Source organism: Amphiura filiformis, chromosome 15 (genome assembly GCF_039555335.1).
Source record: "Amphiura filiformis chromosome 15, Afil_fr2py, whole genome shotgun sequence".
In the NCBI taxonomy this organism is placed as follows: Eukaryota; Metazoa; Echinodermata; class Ophiuroidea; order Amphilepidida; family Amphiuridae; genus Amphiura; species Amphiura filiformis.
The window spans coordinates 53,157,233-53,179,526 of record NC_092642.1 but is presented as its reverse complement, the minus strand read 5'-3'; the positions used below and the strand labels follow the sequence as shown (position 1 = coordinate 53,179,526).

General features: G+C 36.2%; 1 protein-coding gene and 1 long non-coding RNA gene across 2 annotated transcripts in view; both read right to left on the bottom strand.

Annotated features, from left to right (window-relative positions):
- The window catches only part of LOC140171041 (protocadherin-15-like), a 62,518-nt gene that overhangs the window by 30,718 nt on the left and 9,506 nt on the right, over nt 1-22,294 (bottom strand). The window contains exons 6-8 of the mRNA XM_072194221.1: nt 20,051-20,276; nt 12,570-12,691; nt 9,470-9,667 (exon numbers count right to left, since the gene is read on the bottom strand). Coding sequence (XP_072050322.1) covers nt 9,470-9,667; nt 12,570-12,691; nt 20,051-20,276 — 546 coding nt within the window. The remainder of the gene's footprint in view (nt 1-9,469; nt 9,668-12,569; nt 12,692-20,050; nt 20,277-22,294) is intronic.
- On the bottom strand, nt 1,424-4,637 carry LOC140170660 (uncharacterized). Its single transcript, XR_011861559.1, has 3 exons — nt 4,494-4,637; nt 2,228-2,340; nt 1,424-1,700 (listed from the first exon to the last, which is right to left on the bottom strand). It is a non-coding gene; the product is annotated as an uncharacterized lncRNA (long non-coding RNA).

The following is a 22,294-nucleotide window of genomic DNA, read 5'->3' as shown; positions in this document are numbered from 1 at the left end:
GGTTTTTGCATTGTACGCATAAATTATGCTAATTAGGCACTTAATTACCATATTTTGTGCAGAAAACCGAATCAGGTCAAGATCCTCTGGTCATGCTACCCCCTACCAAGTTTCATCATCATAGCGCTTAGGGTTCTTACGGATCCCCAGATACAGCTCCAGAAGGCGAATTTCTTCAGATATCCTACCATATTTGTAAAAGCGTTCCGCATAAATTATGTAAATTAACAACTAAATACACATACTTTCCGCCGAAAAACTAATCATGCGATTAACAGGTGTGTATCATTTCTGTCACCAGGTTTACGTTACCCGACAGATCTTGAAGTAGTCTGTCCTAAACGCCGCTATCAATTTACGCTGATTTTCGCATAAATGATGCAAATTAGCTATGTTAATTTGCATATTTTTACCGAAAACATATGTTGCGGAGCAAACTCAGATGTCCTTCCTCTCACCTAGTAGCGTCCCCGTAGGTCTTACGGTTCCCTAGATACAGCTCGGACATACACACACACCCCCCCACATCCATCAATCCATCCACACGGACAGACAGAAATAGTGATTACTAAGTCCCATCCTGAAGTTCAGGCGATACAAAAATGGAACCAATCAACTGATGATAGGAGACAAATACACCACTAATCATGCAGTGTAAAGTACTATCTATTGAAAGTAACACTCAAATACTATACTGATTATGCAGTGCATAGTGCTATCTACTGAAGATAACAGATCCACTGATTACAGTGGATAGTGCTATCTACTGAAGATAACAGATCAAATTATTACAGTGCATAGTGCCATCTATTGAAGACAAGAAAATCATTACTTTAAACTCGCACAGCTGATCATACAGTGCATATTAGTGCCATCGACTGAAGATAACTGATTACAGTGCATAGTGCTATCTACTGAAGATAACTGATCTGCTGATTACAGTGTATAGTACTATCTACTGATAATTTAATAACTATCCATTCATGCATCAATGTGCAGTCGCTCTAATTGAATCAATTTCTATGGTGTATCTTGCATATTGAAGGTCTGAAGTGATTTTAAAAATCACTTCAGACCTTCAATATCTGAGACTAAAGTATTGATGTAATCTTTCCACATGACCAATGTTCATTGCCTACAGGCCTATACAGTAGCGAGTCATTAAAAAATAAAAATATTTTTCCAACTGACCAACCCACATAAAAGTCCCACTGGAGGGCAAGCAAACATTTTTTCTTGGCCTTATTCAGTGCATAGTGCCATCTACTGAAGATAACAGCTATATCATGTCTCGTCTCAAGTTTGAGAGGTGTTGCAAACTTGCAATTAGTGATGGGTCAAGCCCTTAGTTACCTTAATTTGACTGAGCTACCTCTTCCACAAGTTTTCAACCACGACACATAAAGTGTCATTCAGTATGTAAAGTCCATCTTAGTCCATCTTCAGATCTTTAAAGATAGTCTGATTAATGTCACTTACTACCAAAGGTGATTTAATTCAGCACAACTGATTTTTGCTGAATGCTGCTACGGTACTTTATAGAATTGTGTGACAAATGTGAAGGTTGAATAAACAACAAGAATATGTGCGCTCCATTCTAAAAGCATGTTTTTTTCCTGTAACGATGGCAGCTCTCATGAAGTACATTGTAGATTGATGTCCAGAGGTGAGTGAGGTCCCTTTTTCAAATCATCATGCCCCTGTGAAACAAGACAATAAGAACATGTTTAAAAAGCTTGAATTAAAAAAACAATTTGATGTATGATCAATATGTTATTTTATGCAATGCACTGATGGATTTGTTGCAAGTGTCACTGTATTCTGTGCCATGGGTCTAGGCTTTTCCTATACGGTATGTTTAAAATGTACTAAGCATTAATTCATTTATGCTCCAAAATGTTCCAAAGGTCAGATTTCTTGAAGGATTTACCCTACTGTTGTAAAAGTTCAAAATCATTTAATGAAAATTTGATGAGGAAATTTGATGTAGGACATGAAGGAAAATTTTTTGATTGATAATGTCATAAAACAGGTTTGCTTTTTTTGATCGGCTGCAATAATTTATTAGCACATCTGGAAAGTTAGTAAATTAGAGAGGAATAAAACTATATTTTTGAACCATGGTGATGCATGGCCATATGTATTTCTAATTTTGAGTATGTAACATATTTTGCCCCCAATTCATGATGCATGATAACAGTTGTGTTGTTGTCATGACTCTACTTACCGTCGCCGAGTACCCAACAACAGATCAATTGTGTCTTCAAAGACCCCAGTAACAGACTCTTCATAGATTTAATCAATCCATTTACATCTCCATACATTGATAAGCTGGGTCAACTGCAAATCAAACATACACAAAAAAAACATAATTAGCATAATCATTAATCAGTTATAAATATCAAATGAACAAAATTGAACAAAATCACCAAAATACCTAATTTCCTCCCTAATATTTCACCAAGATATAACGATTCAATTTTTTGATTAACAAATATTGAATGTACATACATGTGACATGTATTCTCCATAGCAAATAAAATTTCATACTTAGGTGACCTGATCGACAGTATCATCCCCCACTTTTTTCCTATCAAAATTGAGATTTTGGCATCAGAAGAAAGCTCATATTTTTCTCATAATCCCAGTGAAATTTTAGGCCAGAAATATATTCCGTTTAGATGTTATGAACGGAAAAGTGATAGCCTCATCCCCAATTGTGGTATACTACCAGCTACTACATGTACCACACAATGGGCTGTTGTGAAACACATTTGAACTGTTAACATCAAAACGGCTATTGCACTTTGCCTCAAAATTTGAAGTGGCCTCAATGCGAGGTACAAAACACAATATTTACGGAAAAATCTGATCAGTGATCACTTTCTACCTTTAATTTAGTTTCAAGGTAAATTATTTACAAATATCCCGGGTAAAATGTTAAAATCATAGTGTGTAGATAAATTTTAACACCATCAGAAGCTTTGTTCAAAAATCTCAATTTTGTGAAGAAAAATGGGAGACGAGACTGTCAATCGGGCAGGTCTTTTGCTTTGAGGAGAGCTGGCTTTTGGTGTGAGCTATAAATCACTCTTTTTACTTGCAACCAGGGAGCTGCTTTTCTCAGCTCGTAATGTACTCTTTGCACAGATCTGCCATCATTTTGGAAAAGTGCATAGCAGTTGATGGAAATTGCATCGCATTTTGCGATGCGATACCGTTGAATTCGATCGCTGGCTGTTAATCTTACCTGCCTCTAGTCTGACACGCCGCTAGTCTGACTACACAAATTCCCTTTACTCAGGGGTGTGTCGGTCCGAAAAATGAAAAACACTGTGCTAGTTTGAAAAAGCATGCGCAAAAGCAAATTCGAACTAGCGCAATGGTTTTCAGCCGGTTTTCAGTTTCAGACTAGCGCGGTATTTTTTAGATTTGGACTAGCGCAATGTCAGACTGAAGGAGTGTTTTCCAGATTCGGACTAGCGCAGTGGTTTTCAGTTTCGGACTAGCGCAGTGGTTTTCAGTTTCGGACTAGAGGCGTGTTGGACTGGCAGAGTGTATATGCTTATCTAGATTCGGACTAGCAGCATTGTCGGAGTAGCGGCATGTCGGACTAACGCCCTGCACCCATGTATTAGCGAAATGATTAATTAGCAAATATTTGAAAGTGTGGAGCATTTTTTATTGCAATGCAAATCCATGTTGTAAATTCAACGCTGGTACCAGAAGGCTTTTGCAAAGTGTACGCGGTGACACGCATAGGCACACACAGCACATACTTTGTGGGTAGAATATAGTTTTGAGATGACAGTGCGATCGGATATCGGCGAAAAGGCAAGACTTATTTGGTTTTTGTACGCAAAGCACAGTTCACGTAGGTGTATGTGCTGCACCCAGGCTGTGTATAAACTGTGTAGGCCATTCGGTATTAATGCGATTCTGTTACGAGCTGGTCAGATATCACTGTAATTTATTACAGGCCTACATGAACATCACTACCATGACTACCGGTACCAAACTTTAGGTGAATACATCAAGATTTTGGGACCGTTCCATGGGCGCAGTCGAGTGACACACATTTGATGGCTGTAAACCCTAGCTTGAATCGCCACTTTCATGACTTTCGTGTGCAATTATACAAACAAAGACTACCTAATTCCAATGAATTCACATGAATTCTACTGCCACTCACTGACTGCACTGCCGATACCAAAATTTAAAGAAGCAATTTTTGTTCCTTTTTTTCCCTCGCCCAGCCACTAAATCAACTGAAACGAACCTGACAATGACTCATCATAGGCTATTAACTGACACGATGACGATTTACTTCTGCTTCTGAATAGTTTATAAGCTTGAAGCTATTACATGTAGGCGAACTCATGTTCGGAATGCTAGCACTAATAAACATTAATGAACATGATAAACCATGTAAACAAATATAAACATGTAAAAAATAATAAGTTTTTATAAGCTTATCGACGTGAGATACTCACCGGCGGCGGCGTTGCATTGGCAGTGACGGTGGAGTTGCCATTCGATATTCATGCATTCTGCAATATTGTCTGCAGTTTTTTAGTGAAAGTTACAAGGGATATTGGTTTTAAATAATATGAAGTAGTATACAGGATAAAAAGTTTGAAGTGTCAATTGATCTCGCGCCATCTCCATCTGTTGAGCTGGTGGCTGGTAATTATGGCATCTGTTGCGCGTGCGCGATGACCTTACAGCCGCCATTCCGCCAGCTAGCTCGTCGAACTCTAACGCTTGAGGGCAGTCTAGATCTTTTAACGTCTGTGATCTTTTAACGTCTGTGAAGAGATCGTAAACAAGTGTTGGGCGATATGCAATATAGTAACATCGCTTGCGGTGCATTAGTGATGCGCGGTATATGATATCCTGATATTACAAGTGGGATATATTCGTGAATCATTTAGTCTGATTAAAGAATGTTAGTGGCTCTTGGAAAAGCTTGAATTACTGGAAGTCAAATTTTGGTTGGATTTTCATGAAAATTCCTGGAAAATTGTTTAAGCAATCGGTAAGGGTTAGGATATGTGAACAGATTTCCTTTCTGGCATAAAATACTAACATCGAAGGGCAGCATTATAATTTAACAATTTTGGAGGTCGTTTTTCGGACATATGCAAAGGTTGTTGGATTTTGGTCATTCAAGGCAATCGGTGAAGGTCAAAGTTAAGAGTCCTTCGTACGTAAATTACAGAAAATATTAACAGTGAGTAGCAGCCCTATAATTTAACAATTGGAAGATCGTTTTATGGGTTTTCTGACATATGCATAGGTGTTGGCATTTAAGGAATTCATAGAAGATGTATCATCAGGAAAGCAAAATTGTAGAGTCATCTGATGTAAAACAAGTTTGGTAGATCTTGGTGCGATTCCTTTTTACTTGCCCAAATTAACTTCGGCATAGTTTTTACTAGATTTGGTTTTACTCTACTTGGCAGCATCTTTGTGAAGCTCGCCTAGATAGTGGGAACAGAGCACACTGCCTTTCCACTTGGACCTTCTGGCATATTTAAAAAGTTGAAAAGTAAATAAAGAGGTAAATAAATAAACAAAATAAATGGAAAAATAATCATGTTCAAGATCAATTCAATTTTCAACTCCTTAGTATATAGTAAGGAAGTTTTATTAATAATCAGGCTTGTATATATGCAAAAGCCTTTGCTTGCACAATTTGCTTCCCTTTTCTGTTTTCTTCATTGCAGATTATATCCTGGGTAACAGGAGGGAATACGTGTTGTTTCAACTTGCTTGTCGTGAGACTGGAGATTTGTTTATGACCACAATAATATTTGACGGTGATCTCTTCATCAAGCATTTACCTATAATCATGATAATGGGTTTACTTCAGTTAGACATGGAGCCACGTAGCAGCTACATTGCAGCAATCAATGACTTATATTTGCACATTTTGAATTAACACTGAATGTTGCACGTTGCTTTTTATCTACAAACTACGTAAAATGGAAGAATCATGTCAAGTGCTTTGAAAAACATAAAATGGTGTACAATGGTAAGAATCACAAATCACATACAATTGTACGTCGTCGTTGTCTTGTGGGTCATAAGTAATATGACTGACCTGGTATTGTGATTGTAAGAGTGATGTTTCAACTCTGCCTGTCCAATCCAAGATGTTGCATGTTGAGCATTCACAAGGGACAGTCTATTTGGCTTTTGAATGTCATCTGACCAATAGACCTCTGTCCCCAAAGTCCTGCAGTTGCTGCAATCAATCTTCTGACATTCTGAACATTTGACAGGTATGTACACTTGTACAGCGTCATCAATTATACTTTCAGTTGTTAGGTTGTCAGATTGGTATAAGTTAATAAGCAAGGAACGTGTCAAGTTGCTGCTTCAGAAGCTCTGCTTCAGAAGCATGAATGTTTGTTTTTTGTTTTGTTTTGTATTGTTTTAAACGATCATCTTGTTCAGAACCATGAATTGCCCTATTGTATTTTATTTAATAAATATTTATTGAAAGCCGGTCTAGCATGTGGGATTTGATCGATTAAGTTTGTTAATACTAAGGAAGGAATCAACTCCAGGTTGGCATGGGATAGCCTAGGCAGGGGCCAAGTACTATGCCCTCAAATTTTTCTTGTTCAACAAAATTCAAAATCAAAAAATTGTGTTCAAGTTTTTTCGTGAGGTTGCGCAGCCGCCTAGTTATCACGTTGATTCAAGAAGTGTGTTGACCTATTGTATTATAGAATAGGCATGTTATCCTAGTTCTCTGTACACTTTTATAGCATGGCACACTTCTCGTTTGATGATAACAAACATGGTGCGGGGCTTAGATGTACCAGAAATATAAACAAGTGGCACACAAAATTAGTAGAGCAGAGTTATCGTGTCATTACCCACAGATATAGTTCATCCAGATATGCGTAATATTGACAAAACCACTATGGGTAGGGGATTACACTCACAGTCACCGTTTGGTCCCCTATATATCAGGCAAAAGAACATCCAGAGAGCTTCCCATATCCCCCAGGCTTAACTGATGAAAATTAAAGAATAAATAGAATATGTTTAAAAATCTGGGGGGGGGGGATTGGGAAGTTTATTTCTCATTCAGTTCTTGCATGATCCATTAACTTCTTTGGCAGAGATTTTCTAATTTGAAACATATATCTATTTAAGTATGGATAAGAAATGCACACAAATTAAAGTATGTAGACATTTTAGTATGGATCAAGTATCCAATTTAACCTGTCAGGGATTTCCCTATATATATGAATGTACGATTCCTGGAAACCATCTTACAGGAATATATATTATATATTTTGCATGCACAAATATTGTTAAAGGTTTCAGCACATATCATTTTATATTACTGGCTGTGCTCTTTGTTTTGGATATTTATAATCTCCCTTTTGTAGTTCACTGGGGATGTGATTTCAGATAGGTCATCTGGGGTGCTATATTAAATATTCCTTATTTTATATTTATATTTTCTATTAACAAGATATTATTCAGCTCCTCTGTAGGGGTCACGAGGGTGGTGACTTAAGATAGGTTTCATCTAGGTCCTCTAAAATATTCTTGTTTATTTTAAGATATTTATAAGCCCTTACTGTGTAGGTCACTGGGGTGGTGACTTTTGATAGTTCATCAGGGTCCTTTGTAAATCTAAATATCGTTTTGCTAATAAGTCCAGGTTTTGGGTGCTGATTCCTTATATGCATGCTATATATTTGTGTTACATACTTATTGCAAATAAATCATATACGTCTGTTGAACGTCTGACAAAGACGCAAATCATTGCTTCCAATTTCATTATTTTGTCTGGGGTTAATTATGCAAAATTAGCTAATTAAAACACTACTTAAAAAAATGTTGGAAAAGATTGAACATATTGATATATACTATGGCATGATAATTTGTTTATTAAATTAGAAAAAAAATAAACCTTTGAATTTTTCTATCAGTTTGATGGTGCCATTAGAAAATAAAGAAAATAAAAACTAGAGTCAACAGACGCTGAGTACAAGCCGCAATTTGACCTTTGACCCCTATAACTTGACCCCTGGGTCACGGATGGGGTCAACTGCTCTTACATTGTGCTTAGGATGTCATAAGAAATATTCCTGGTGAATTTCAGCTTAATCGGAACTTAAAAATGGATTGTGATTTTTTAAAATTTTTGATTGACCTTTTGACCCCCTTAATGACCTTTGACCTCAATGGAAAAAAAAACCTTATGTACACTGACAAAATGCATTGTTCCAGTTTTAATTAAAAATACCATGCATACATCAGGGAACACTGATTCATGTATGATGGTTATATTATTCTGGTCTGTTTACATTTTGAGATAAAAATTTTTGAACATTTTTGATAATTTTGGTTTTTGACCGGAAGTAACCCTTTAATGACCTTTGACCCCAAAACTGTAGGCATCCTAAAGACCCTGGCTAGTAGCGATGCATGTGTGCTAATGGCGACTCTCTGCTATGTAATTTGTAAAGACAGTGATTTTTTGAATATTTTTAGACTTTGACCGGAAATGACCCCTTAATGACCTTTGACCCCTTATCTGAGCACACCCTATAGACACCGACTAAAGTCGAGTCACATGATATAACCATGTCCTCATCGCATGAAATTTGTGGAAGGAGTAGCATTTTTTGTGAAATCACATTTTTGACCATTATAGCTAGGTTTAACGTCACAGCAAGGTCAAAGTCAACTGGAAGGTTTGGCCTAGCCCAGTGGTCTTTTGATGTCAGTGGTTGAAATCTGTCAATCCCTTGCGAAGCTAGATGCAGTTGATTGCGGTTGCCAGAAGAAAGAAGAAGAAAGAAGAATTGGAAAGAGACAGCACAAGCCGACGTTTGACGTCGGCTTGTAAGAAATTATTTTCAAAATCGTTCCCCATTTTTGGCCACATTTGCGTCACAAAGTCAACCACTACATCAAAATGACTCGGCCGATTTGAAAAATTTAAACTGTTTTGAGTTTCGGCAAGTGTGTTCTTTACAGTGGTGGTAGTTATTTTCCACCAGCATTGTTACTTTATTTATGCCTAGTTTTACTTCATTTCTAATGCTTCTACACCTTTTGGATACAATTAAAATACCTCCATGTCATTTCATCTATTCGCCGTTGAAGTGATGTAATAATCAGATTAAGTACCATTAATAGATGAATACAGTTTTTTAATAGATTGCCCTGTACTACAAGCAGGTTGCACTCAATACCTGTGTATGTCTGCAATCATAGATTGAATACAATACCGCTCTTTTCAAAGATACTTAACTTACAGGTGCGAGTGATTAGCATTAATTCTTTAACATCCATGGTTCAATGCATGGGTAGCGTGTGAATGTTGTATTCATCTATTGCTATGAATTAATCCGATTATTACGTCACTTCGACCGTGAATTGCTAAAGATTCATCTTTAAGGTGCAGAATTCAACAGGGTTTTTGCCTTACCAATGCTACGTCCTCATCTGTAACATTAATGGCCAACCTCTCCTGGCCAGTTTCAGTACTCATCACATATAAATCCTCCACGCTGATGATACCGCTGTATTTATCTTTACCAAATGTTGGGCAGTGATCATTTATATCGATGATGTTAATAACCAATGGTGCTGTCGAAAACCGTACAGGATTGAACCTCTGATATGCCTAGACAAATTACACAAAAGTAAAATCATTTATAAGCAGTGTAGGAAATGGTCCCCTTCACTAGCTGGCCAGCTGTTTTTTTTTGCAAAACAGGCACTAAAATTATACTTTAATGCTATTATAATTATATATGTATATAGTCTTATGTATGTAAACTAGCTGCCTCACCACATACAATTTGGAAGGCTACTTGCATAATGAAAGAAGGTACAGCAGTCCCAAATGGGTTCCACTTGTTTGGGAGTTTAGTTCCACTCCTTCCACACAAACAGTCTGCCAATGATTGGCTAAAAGGATGACTATGTAAAGTCTATATAAAGAGCTTTGTTGCCAGTGCCGTCGACAAGGGGGGTTAAGGGGGTGCATTACCCCCAGGCCTGGAGTCCTAGGGGCCCCTAAAAATAAAGAAAACATACCTTAATGGGTTCATAAAACCTAAGAAAAGAGACCTCTGGGGGACCGTTAAAAAGGGGGCCCTGACGTTCATTTTATCCCCGGGCCCGTAATGACTCTCGGCGGCACTGTTTGTTGCAAAACCCCTTATATCCACTTGAGCAATTTTGAGAAAACATCAAAAAATCATCAAAAAAAGTACTGATATATGGGGGTTTGCAACAAAAATAGTTTTGATGGGATGCTTGGGTAGGATGAGCATCCCGCCAAAAACTGCTTTTGTTGAAAACCCCTTATATCAGTGATTTTTTTGATGATTTTTTTATGTGTTCTCAAAAATGCTCAAGTGGATATACATGTAAGGGGTTTCGCAACAATTATAACAAAGGTTGAAAATGTTGGATCCGGGAACATGATTGACCTCTGGGATGAACTCCTGGATCGAAAACCCATGCACCGGTATTATAGAGTTTAGCATTGCTGTACAGCACAACAATTTTCACAGTGTGAATATTTTTACCACGCACAAGCGGTATTATGAGAAACTGGTCCATGGGCACATTTGAATGATACATGTAGCCATGAAAGTTATAAAGGTAAGCTTACATCCATTAATATTGAAAACCTTGTTGGAAGTTGTGCTGTAGCCAAAATTTTTGAAATTTCCCCAAAATTTGGGGAAAAGTTGTAAAAATTAAAACAATTTAATTTTAAATTTGGCCAAAAATTTTGTTTATCGATGGGTCAAAATTTCTTGAAAAATTGGTATATTGATGGTCCACTTTGAAATTTTCACCGGCACACCCCTACTCAAAGCAAACTTGAGTGCCCTCTCTGGGGTGGAAACTAGTCAGAAGAGTGAATACATATTGCATGCAGCTAATATAATATGACCTAGTTTGATATAAAATTGGATGTATTGAGTACAATGCACCGATATATTGATCCACCCATGAGTTTTTACAAAAGTCGCATACCCAATATTTTTTAAACTCTAGTTCAATACATTGTGCAAAGAGAATCCATCCAATTTTATCATTAGTATGTTTGCAGAATCTTACCACATAAAAATAATTTTTTGACACTTTTTCTTCTGATTTTTTCAATTGATTTTACTTTTCAGGGGGGCATGGGGGGGCAAAGAGAATTTCAGGTGGGGAAAAATCAACAAGTTTTGCTCAAAATTGCCGCAGAAAGTGGAAATTTTCGTAATTTTGGGTTTTTACTGGGCAGGCAACTGGGGGGCAACCCGGGGGGTTCACTTGGGATATTATTTGGTACGCATGCTTGTTACAAAAAACATCAAAAAAGGGTTGAATTTTGACCTGCTGGCGTCAACGACGTCTTTAGGAAAAGGGGTACTTTTGAGGGTAATGTTCCACATTTAGGGTTGTAATTTCAACCCATCTTCACTTTAAGGGTCACTTATTTGCAGAACGTTTGTCATCTGGTGAAATAGATGATTCTGGAGGAGATGGTACTCAGGTACACAAGTAATAAACCAAAACAAAAAGAGTGAATCAATGTAGTTCCACTGTATTCTCTTTTAATTAAGTGAGAAAATTGTCATTACACATTACGCCATTTAGGGGTCCGTTTTAGTGTCTTACACCATTTAGGGGGTAAAATGTCTAATATCTTACACCAATAATTGGTGAAATTTGCTACCCCTGAATATGCCATTTAGGGTCAAATTTTGAGATGCTGTGACAAGCATGGGTACCACCTAAGTATACAAGTGAATCCCGCAGGCAAGAGTTCTGACAGGGGGCATTCCCCCCCCATGACCCCCTGGTGCTGCCACTGTCCCAAAAGTCAATTTCTTTGGGGGAAAAAGGTTCATATTTTGGAAATGCCACACTCCTGCAAAAAAGTTTACATACAGGATCTGATAATAATAATAATGGAGCGTATTTCTACCGCGCAAAAATCATCAAAAAAGATCTCAGGGCGCGAAAACAAAAAACAAGGACACACAGTGAAACACAAAAAACCTTAAGAATCAGGGAAAGCATGTTGGAAAAAATGAGTTTTAAGACTACATTTGAATTGAGCGAGAGAAGTGATATTGCGGATGGTGTTGGGAAGGGAATTCCAAGCTACAGGGGCAGCGTAACGAAAGGAATGCATACCGGCAGATGATAAATTAACATGTGGGGTCCTGAGAAGTTTTTCAGATGATGAACTGAGGGAGCGTTGAGGAACATAAGTACAGAGTACCGAGGAGAGGTAAGATGGAAGGGTACCCTCAAAGTGCCGGTAAGCAAACACACATAATTTAAACTGAATCCGGAATTTTATGGGTAGCCAATGAAGCTCATAAAGTATGGGGGTGATATGATCATATTTACGTTTTTTAACAATGAGCCGGGCGGCAGAGTTTTGGATCATCTGGAGGCGAAGAATTTGATCAGAAGTGATACCAACCAAAGCAGAATTACAGAAATCAAGGCGAGACGTGATAAGAGAATTAACAAGACACGACGTCCATACAAATCCTTACACTTACCTTAACCACCACCTCGCACTCATCCCCATGGTTTTCTCTATCAAAGGGTTTAACTACTGAAACATTTCCTGAGTTAGTATCAATGCTCAGATGATGAAAACACGTATGATTTTGTATGTCCTCTGAAAAGCAAAATAAACAGTGAAACAGAATGAGTTAACCCCTTGAGCATTACTGCATTTTTTACAGTGCCTCTGATAGGTTAATTTGTTGGCTTCATTCCATAGTGGCGTAAGATGGGGCACAGTGAATAAACAACTTTTCGAGAAAATCGGGTTTGAAGAAACATCAATATAAAATTGAGTTGTGTAAATCAGACATTCATTAGGGGCCTATATTTTGTACTTGATGCAAAATTTCTGTAGTAAGATAAATAGACATTATTACTGGCAAATTGAAAACAATAAGTACATCAGTATGGAAAACACACAAAACACATGTCCACCTAGCGCCACTTCGGCACCGTGTTATCCCTATGACGTTACTTTACGCCAACTTCATTCCATAGTGGCGTAAGGTGATATGCCAGTATGCAGTGCAATGTTTATCATTTTACCAATATTTTTTAATAGCAAAGTCTTGAAATAAGCAGGTGCGGGGAGCAAATTTGCCCTCATAAAGCCACCAATTGCTTCTGGTCCTTGTAAAATTCACATGAACCAGGAGCAATTTTCTAAAACAAATTGCTCCTGGTTCCACTTTTGTACTTGATGCAGATATGCTGTATTGTATATGCAGAACAGCATTCACTATTTGAAAATTGCTCCTCGTTCTTCAAATTGCTCCTGGTTCTTGTAAAATCCCTGTGATTGCAGTGAACCAGGAGCAATATTCAAAAACAAATTGCTCCTGGTTCCAGTCTGCTTGTTTCAAGGCTTGTTCTTAGTTTCTTTACTATTATAAAACGTATATAAAAATAGTGTAAGGTAGATAGCCCACTTTAAGAAACACACACTTTCACTTAGTTATTTATTAATCAGCTAATTTTGGCTGCTGATACTTAGAAAAATGAGAGAGAACATCATTGAAAACATATTTGCCAATTAAAAAAAATATGACCAAAAATCACTTTACGCCACTATGGAATGAAGCAAACTAATTACATGATATAATCATCTGAGTAATCAATCAAAATACAGTTTTTTAAATTTTAAGCTTATCCCCTTCAACAGGATTTGTTATTTGGATCTTGAATATCTCGGATTGCCAAAGGGTGACGATCTTACACCCCACAGAATCTTTTCCCTGGCTGAAATTTGATACACTTTTGATACACCACTTTTGATACGTATGAAAAATGTATGAAATAAAAAGTATTTGAATTGGAACCCTCATTTCATACACTTTTATGTATCAAAACTGTATCAAATTAACATTGCATACACATTTTATACATATCAAAAGTGTATCAAATGCCAAGATAATGTATCAAAAAAGTATCAAATGAAATGTATCCTTTCATTTCATACATATTTGATACATAATTATATCAAAAGTGTATCAAATATGTAACTGTATCAAATGAGGGTTCCAATTTAAACTGTATCAAATTAGCATTGAAATTTTTATCCTTTCATTTCATACACATTTCATACATAATTATATCAAAAGTGTATGAAATATGTAACTGTATCAAATCAGGGTTCCAATTTAAACTGTATCAAATTAGCGTTCAAATTTTATCCTTTCATTTCATACACATTTCATACATAATCATATCAAAAGTGTATGAAATATGTAACTGTATCAAATCAGGGTTCCAATTTAAACTGTATCAAATTAGCATTGAAATTTTTATCCTTTCATTTCATACACATTTCATACATAATTTATATCAAAAGTGTATCGAATATGTTACTGTATCAAATCAGCGTTCCAATTTAAACTGTATCAAATTAGCATTCAAATTTTATCCTTTCATTTCAGACACATTTCATAAATAATTATATCAAAAGTGTATGAAATATGTTACTGTATCAAATCAGGGTTCCAATTTAAACTGTATCAAATTAGCGTTGAAATTTTTATCCTTTCATTTCATACACATTTCATACATAATTATATCAAAAGTGTATCGAATATGTTACTGTATCAAATCAGTGTTCCAATTTAAATTGTATCAAATTAGCATTGAAATTTTTATCCTTTCGTTTCATACATATTTCATACATAATTATATCAAAAGTGTATGAAATATGTAACTGTATCAAATCAGGGTTCCAATTTAAACTGTATCAAATTAGCGTTCAAATTGTATCCTTTCATTTCATACACATTTCATACATAATTATATCAAAAGTGTATGAAATATGTTACTGTATCAAATCAGGGTTCCAATTTAAACTGTATCAAATTAGCGTTGAAATTTTTATCCTTTCATTTCATACATAATTTATATCAAAAGTGTATCGAATATGTTACTGTATCAAATCAGCGTTCCAATTTAAACTGTATCAAATTAGCATTGAAATTCTTATCCTTTCATTTTATACATATTTTATACATAATTATATCAAAAGTGTATCAAATATGTCACTGTATCAAATCAGGGTTCCAATTCTAATGCTGGCCAGCGGGACCTCCCTATTTTTGATACATGCCATTTGATACACTTTTGATATAGTTTTTTGATACACTTTTGATACAGTTTTTTTGATACACTTTTGATAGTTTTGTTGATACACTTTTGATAGTTTTTTTGATACACTTTTGATACAGTTTTTTATACACTTTTGATACAGTTTTTATACACTTTTGATACAGTTTTTTTTTAAAAACTTTTGATACTCAAATTCAACAATAATTATCCTTACATGATCTAAACATATTTGCAAACATTAATAACCCCAAAGCTCAAAGTGAAGGGTCAAAGGTCAAATTTTGAAATTAGTCTAATCAAGTTCAAATTCAACACTGCCCTCTACTGCCAATGCTGACCTCTAGCACTTTCCCCCATCACGGAGCAGCTCAATGCACTTTCCCCTATCAACGTTCAAAATTATAACGCAATAGGACAAATGTGTGAGAAAGTATTGCAAAAAAGAAGCAAAACCCAACCAAAATGGAACATACATACATCAGAGGGCCTGCTTGGAAAGCAGTGCTTGTCACTGAAGTTGTTACCCTCAATAAAGAGACAAAAAGGCTACCAATAACAAAAAGATTCAGCAGGGTTTTTTACTATACAGGCATGTGCTATATTCATGCTAATACATATACATCTCTAATATAAGCTTACCTTATCAGAACAAAGTCAATCAAATATCCTCTTTAATCACAGTCCCTGATTACAACTACATTGTAACCTAATGTGCAGTCTACAAGCATGTTTGTAACTTCATCATGATAAAAAAACACACCATAATTTGCTCTAAAATACAGTACATTTCCAAATGCAAATCCTGGTGTTAACTGCATGCATGCCACATGGGCAAATTTGAAAATGATGAGTCATTATCTAGACATATGATCAGTTATTGATACAGTTTTGATACACTACAAAAGGTCAGTTTATGAAAGCCCAATTTGATACACTTTTGATATACCTCTAGCCACCCAATATAAACCAAGTCCAATTTAATACGCTTTTGATACACTGTAGGCAGCCAGAATTTGACTAAGTCCAATTTGATACACTTTTGATATACCTCTAGCCACCAAAAATTAACTAAGTTCAATTTGATACACTTTACATACACTAAAAAACAGGCAAAGTCCAATTTAATACACTTTTGATACACTGTATGCAGCCAGAATTTGACTAAGTCCAATTTGATACACTTTTGATATACATCTAGCACCAACAAATTCATTTTGATACACTTTACATACACTAAAAAACTGCAAAGTCCAATTTGATACACTTGATACACCACAAGCATGGCCAAAATTAACTAAGTTCAAATTGATACACTTTTGATACATTTTGATACAGTTAGGTGGTATTTGATACAGTTTTGATACCCTATATTTTCAGTTGATACATTTTCAATACATGCGCTTTGTATATCAAAACTGTATCAAATTGCCGTTTGATACAGTTTTAATACACTTTGATACACTTTTGATACACTTCTTGCTGTATAGAATTTCTGCTAGGGTTTCTACACATCTCAAAGATCAATAATCAGCAAAAAACAAACTTTAACTGCCAACCCCTAAAATATGGTGTTTGCAGCCGGACTATAGGGGCTTTGTAGTTTTAGTGCTAGCCTTGAAAGAATGATGTGTTTGATGGAGATTGAATAAGGAGGAGGAGAAAAAGAAGAAGAAACCACAGGGTAACATATACCCTGTAATCCCCCTGTATGCTCTATACATCACTATACTTTTGCTAAATACATCACTATACTTTTTCTCAACTTACAAATGGCAAACTTCACAAAAACGTGCGCCAGTCACACATTACCCAGAGCACAGTGTCGACACCCTGTATTATAAATATAAACTTAATACTCCGTTGGTGAGCGACGGGCGATTGGTATTTCACTGAACGCAAGAAAAGGAGTCCTATCTGATTGGCTAGAAATCGATCGCTAGATCGCTCAGTGGTAAAGTACAAACTCAAAATGGAGAGATGTATTCAATTCGATTGAAATCAATGGGGATTTGCCATTTGGTCTAATACCATTTGGTCTAATATCCATTTCGTCTACATCCATTTCATCTAAACCCATTAGGTCTATATCCACTACGTCCAATAATCATTTGGTCCGTTAACCATTTGGTCCGATAACCATTTGGTCCGATAACCATTTAGTCTAATAACCAATAAGTCTAAAACCATTTAGTCTAACAACCATTTAGTCTAATACTCATTTGGTCTATAACCAATAGGTCTAATAGCCATTTGGTAATTCTGGTAATAGACCAATTGAATATAGACTAAACGGGAATTAGACCAAATGGTATTAGACCAAATGGCAATAGACCAAATCAATATTCTATTATTGACACAGATAAAGAAAGTGGCATAGTGTGTCTATATATATGTACATTATGTGTTATAGACTTCTGATTTAATATTCTATACAGCACCTACACATGTTCCTTTATATAATTGTAATTCTCAAAAAAAAATATATCACAATTTTGATGAACGATTTGAAAATCGTTACGGATAAAATGCAGTAAAATATATCCGCAGCAAACAGCAATTTAGTGTATTGCATTTTCAGTTAGTGTATTGGAAACAAAACCTGGATTTTACCTGACAACAAATCAAATTTTCTTGTATATGGCAATATCATATGAGGTACTGATCAGGCCGCGCGAATCGTAAAAACGTAGAATAGAAACTCTGTGGCGGTATCTCATATCTGTAAATGGTATGCTTAGCCTGAGTCGCTTGGCCTATCTCGAACAAAATCGCCATGCGTAGCTGTTGAAAAATGAAAAGATTCGCCGTACACAGCAATTTTTGACACGAAGATATAGGGATGATGACTAGGCCTGTTATCGACACATGATTTCTAATTCAACACTTCATCTGGGGAAAAAATACAACAATCAACACGTGTCGAAACTCGTAATGAGATTTTAAAATGCTGAAAAAAGTCAATAGATAAGCTTAAAATCACGATATGAGTTACGATTGCCAACTTCCGGTGTAAACATATTACTTCAGGAGGGTGAAAGTGCATAGGAACAATGCCGAAAACTACGTCACTCTATTGTTCGACTTAAACTACATCATTTTTAACGCATGCGTGTTCGTTAATACAGCTTTAGTCTCCTCCACCTTCTCAACATGGTATTGGAATGTCTGGAATCACACTGACGGCGGAGGAGAATACTAGCTGGTCAGACAGTTTAATTTTATCAAGCAGAAAATACCTAAACAATCACCGTCATTTGATCGATTTACTACAGAATATAATTGATTATTCAAAATATAATTTTAATACTGTAAACATGTTAACTTATATATTTGTGTACTAAAGTATAAGGACACGTGAATAAAATCATGTCGAAGACAAAATGGCCGCTAATCCGCCTATTGTCTAGACTTAAACTACATCTTCCGGTTTGTTCGTAATACTAGGATGCCCATCCTTTGTATCGATCCTGATTACTTCCTGGATCGCTTCTACTTCCAGGCTCAGGTCAACTTGGGGAGGTAATTTTCGACTTTCCAATGAAAACATGATCGTACGGTAAGCTCATTCTGACCAAATAGCATGGAAATTTCTTTTTTTTCTTTTTGATATGTGTCGTAAAGTGTCGAAAAAGGACAATTTATTTTGACATGTCGAATTTAGGGTCATATCGCTCATTCTACAAAATCCGGTGCCAATAGCCTTTTTTCCATTCTTTGGTCCACAAACACTTTGCCGAGCATATAGGGCATAATATGTTGTTTTTCTGGTAGAACTCAACGAGATCTACACGGACATATATAGTTTTCCATACTTTAAATGCTTTCTTCAGCCTGATTAACCCTTGCAATTAAAGGCTCAAAAATTGCTAAAAATGCGTTTCCACTGCTCAAGTGTCACATGTATAACCCTGAATATTTTTTTTGAATAAATGTGATTTCTTTACATATTTGTTGTTTTTTAATTAGATAACGCACCATCATATTGTTTATCAACATTATTTTTTAGTGATTAAAAGCGTCTTTGTGTAATTCTAAAATAAATTGCACTTTCCACCAAAACGCTGTGAGCTACGTTACCCCTTTTAACACACGTTATTGGAAAGAAGTAAAACAGAGGTATCAATGTAATTTTTTTTAAATCACAGTAAAAATTGTGATGCTGTAGCATTTTTGGCATAGAAATGTTGAAAACATTGAAATTTCGACCGACCATGTTAAGATTGGTGAGCTACGTTACCAGGATTCTATAGTATGCACTTGTATTACATGTACTTCCTAATAATATGTGAAAGCTACCAGTGGTCGAACCCCATTTATATTAGAATTAACCGACATAACATTCTAACGTTTGCAAATCACATTAAAAACATTAAAAACCAGTGAACTACGTTACTGTGAGCTACGTTATTACACACTCATTTACGCATCTTCAAAACTTCTATGAAATGGTGAAATCTGTTTTACATTTCACTCAAGTGATCTTAAGTTTGCTTTTTATGACCTTGGATTGAGTAAAACCAGCCCATTTTGTAGTCGGTAACGTAGCTCACATTACATTGAGTTTTAGTGTTAAAAAACATCATGACTTCCTGAAAGAAAAATATGCAAGTGGTGTTGGCAATTTTTTACATCTGAAAGTAGTGATACATTTACTCTTAAAAAACACAAAAAGCAGGTCTTTTTGAACAACTTTTATATTTTCAATTTTTATTGTGGATTGGCACCGGATTTTGTAGAATGAGCGATATCGACGAAAATACGACACATACGACAGTCGATAACAGGCCTATAATGATGACGCTATGCAGAGTACCAGCCAAGAGTGCAATGATGTTATGAGTCTTGCCACTTTCAAGTCGAACAGAGTATATCATAGACTTACCCACGAGTTCATATGCTATTACTTCTTTCATTGTATCTTGATCTACAGCTACAATAGGTGGTTTGACTGATATTATTCCTGTGAAGTCAGTTTCATTCACTTCTGCAGTATATGACATGCAATTACATGTAAACAATGGGTCTTGATCATCTAAATCATCAATGGATATGAGCAAGGAAGTTGTAATAGTATTAAACCCTCCATAGATGTCTGCAGCTGGCTCGTCCTGAAAAAAAAAAAACCCAAAAAACAACAACAAAAATGCATTGATAGAAGTTGAAACCAAAGAAAATAGACTTTTTAAAAGAGAACCTGTTCTGCAATGTTTGCATGCTGCTCAAAGAGGTCAAATTATTGTGTACCTTGAGATAATTTCACCATGGTATTATTTAATTTAAAGAGCATGTTTAATTTTGTGTTCTGCTATACTATTCAGCAAATTACTTCAGCAGTGTGTCTGTCTGCTCTGTTTGATTACTGTGTAAAAAAGAACTAGGTCACGCGGCTTGACCAGCGAATGAGGTGCCAATGTGATGATGACTTGATTCAAATTATTAGCCAATCAAAACCCTACTTCCATGACTTCAATATACGCCATAAATTGCGCCAAATTGTCAGACCCCTGAAGAACTGTGCTGAAAACTATAGTAATGCATTGTGCTGATAATGCACATTAACCCTAACCGCCTAAGGGCTTTTTGGCGACGGAAGGGAAAGAAGGAAAGAATAAAGAGAGAAAAGAAGGAAAGAAGTTGTTTGCTCTGGGTGGGATTGAACCGAGACCCCTCGCATGCCAAGCACTCGATCGGCGACACTTTGCCACGGGTCTTGGGCTTCGCTGGCCAGCGAAACCGTGCCTATATATCACTTTATAGGGCGATTGCGTCATCACACCACGTGGGATGCATGCACGAACAGCGCATATATCAAGCAGTATTTTGTAGTATTCAGGAGGGTTAGGGTTAAGTGCTGTACATGTGGACAATTCTTTGTAATACTATAAAGGTTAGAGACGCAAATTATCGTTTAATGTTGGGTTTTGCTGATAGATGCAGGCAGTACAATGTACATACATTATTTTGGTCTAGCTATATTTAAAAAAAAGGTGAAAAACAAACATGGTGGCTTTACAAAGGAGCGGGTCCGTCCTTGTCATGTCCAGCTTTCTATCTTACATTGAGGCCTACTATATTTAATCAGTATGTGGCATAATTACGGATTACCCTCCGCACTGTCCGCTGTACCCAATAGTTACGAGGCATCACACCCATATGGTTCTCTCTTTTACAGACAGCGCGGTGGGTATTCCGCAATTGTACCCTAATATGTGTCCAAATTTTGAGTTTTATCATACCATCAAGTAGTTTCCCATGTTTTCATTAGATAAGTACCCAATTTACTGACATGATACTTCTTGTATCATACCTCCTGAGTGCGTCCAAATGCGCTGTATCAGGTCAATAGAAAACAGCGCATGCATAGTTAGTGCGTCACATGCGCGTATCGACGCACCGTATCATGTTAGTAAGGACATATGCATGCGCAACTCTGCATGACAACTCGCACAGCAACAATTGTTTCATAACAATCATGTCGCTTCAATAATTTGCTACAAAGCCGGTGTGTCCGTATTGAAACACAGATTTCACTGAAATTTGCCACTCCAAATAATACAGAGAGCTTTTCTGAACAAAATTTGCAGTGAAAAGTGGGTTTCAGTGGTCTCAGCAGAGTTGAGTTGGTGTGGAAGATGACAGTGCTGGTTGAGAATTAGGCCCACTTTACGAAGATTATCGTGCAGACGGGTTTGAGTAAAATTGTTCCAGCCAAGAATTACGCCCGTGAATATTTTTTTTATTATGTGAGATTATCTATACGGTATGAAAAAATCGTTATTAGGTTCGGTTTAGGGGTGATATGGATTATATCTAGTCTCGGAGTCTGTATCACCCCCAAACCTCACCTAATAACTATTCATAACCGCGATAAACGCGATGTGTGCGATCCAATTACATTTAGTTATTTGTGAAAACGCGAACGCAAATCGAGGTCATTAAGGCAGCTGTGTACTCTCAGACATGCATGTAGTAAAAGTGCAATAACGTTGTAATTATTCGCGCAAGACATATAAAAGTATACATTTTTATAAAGGGAAGACATCAATGAATCTTAATATAAATATAGATTTGGTGTAAAAACAAAAATTATGAAGAAAATCACAAAAAAGTGAGTTTGTGGCAATAT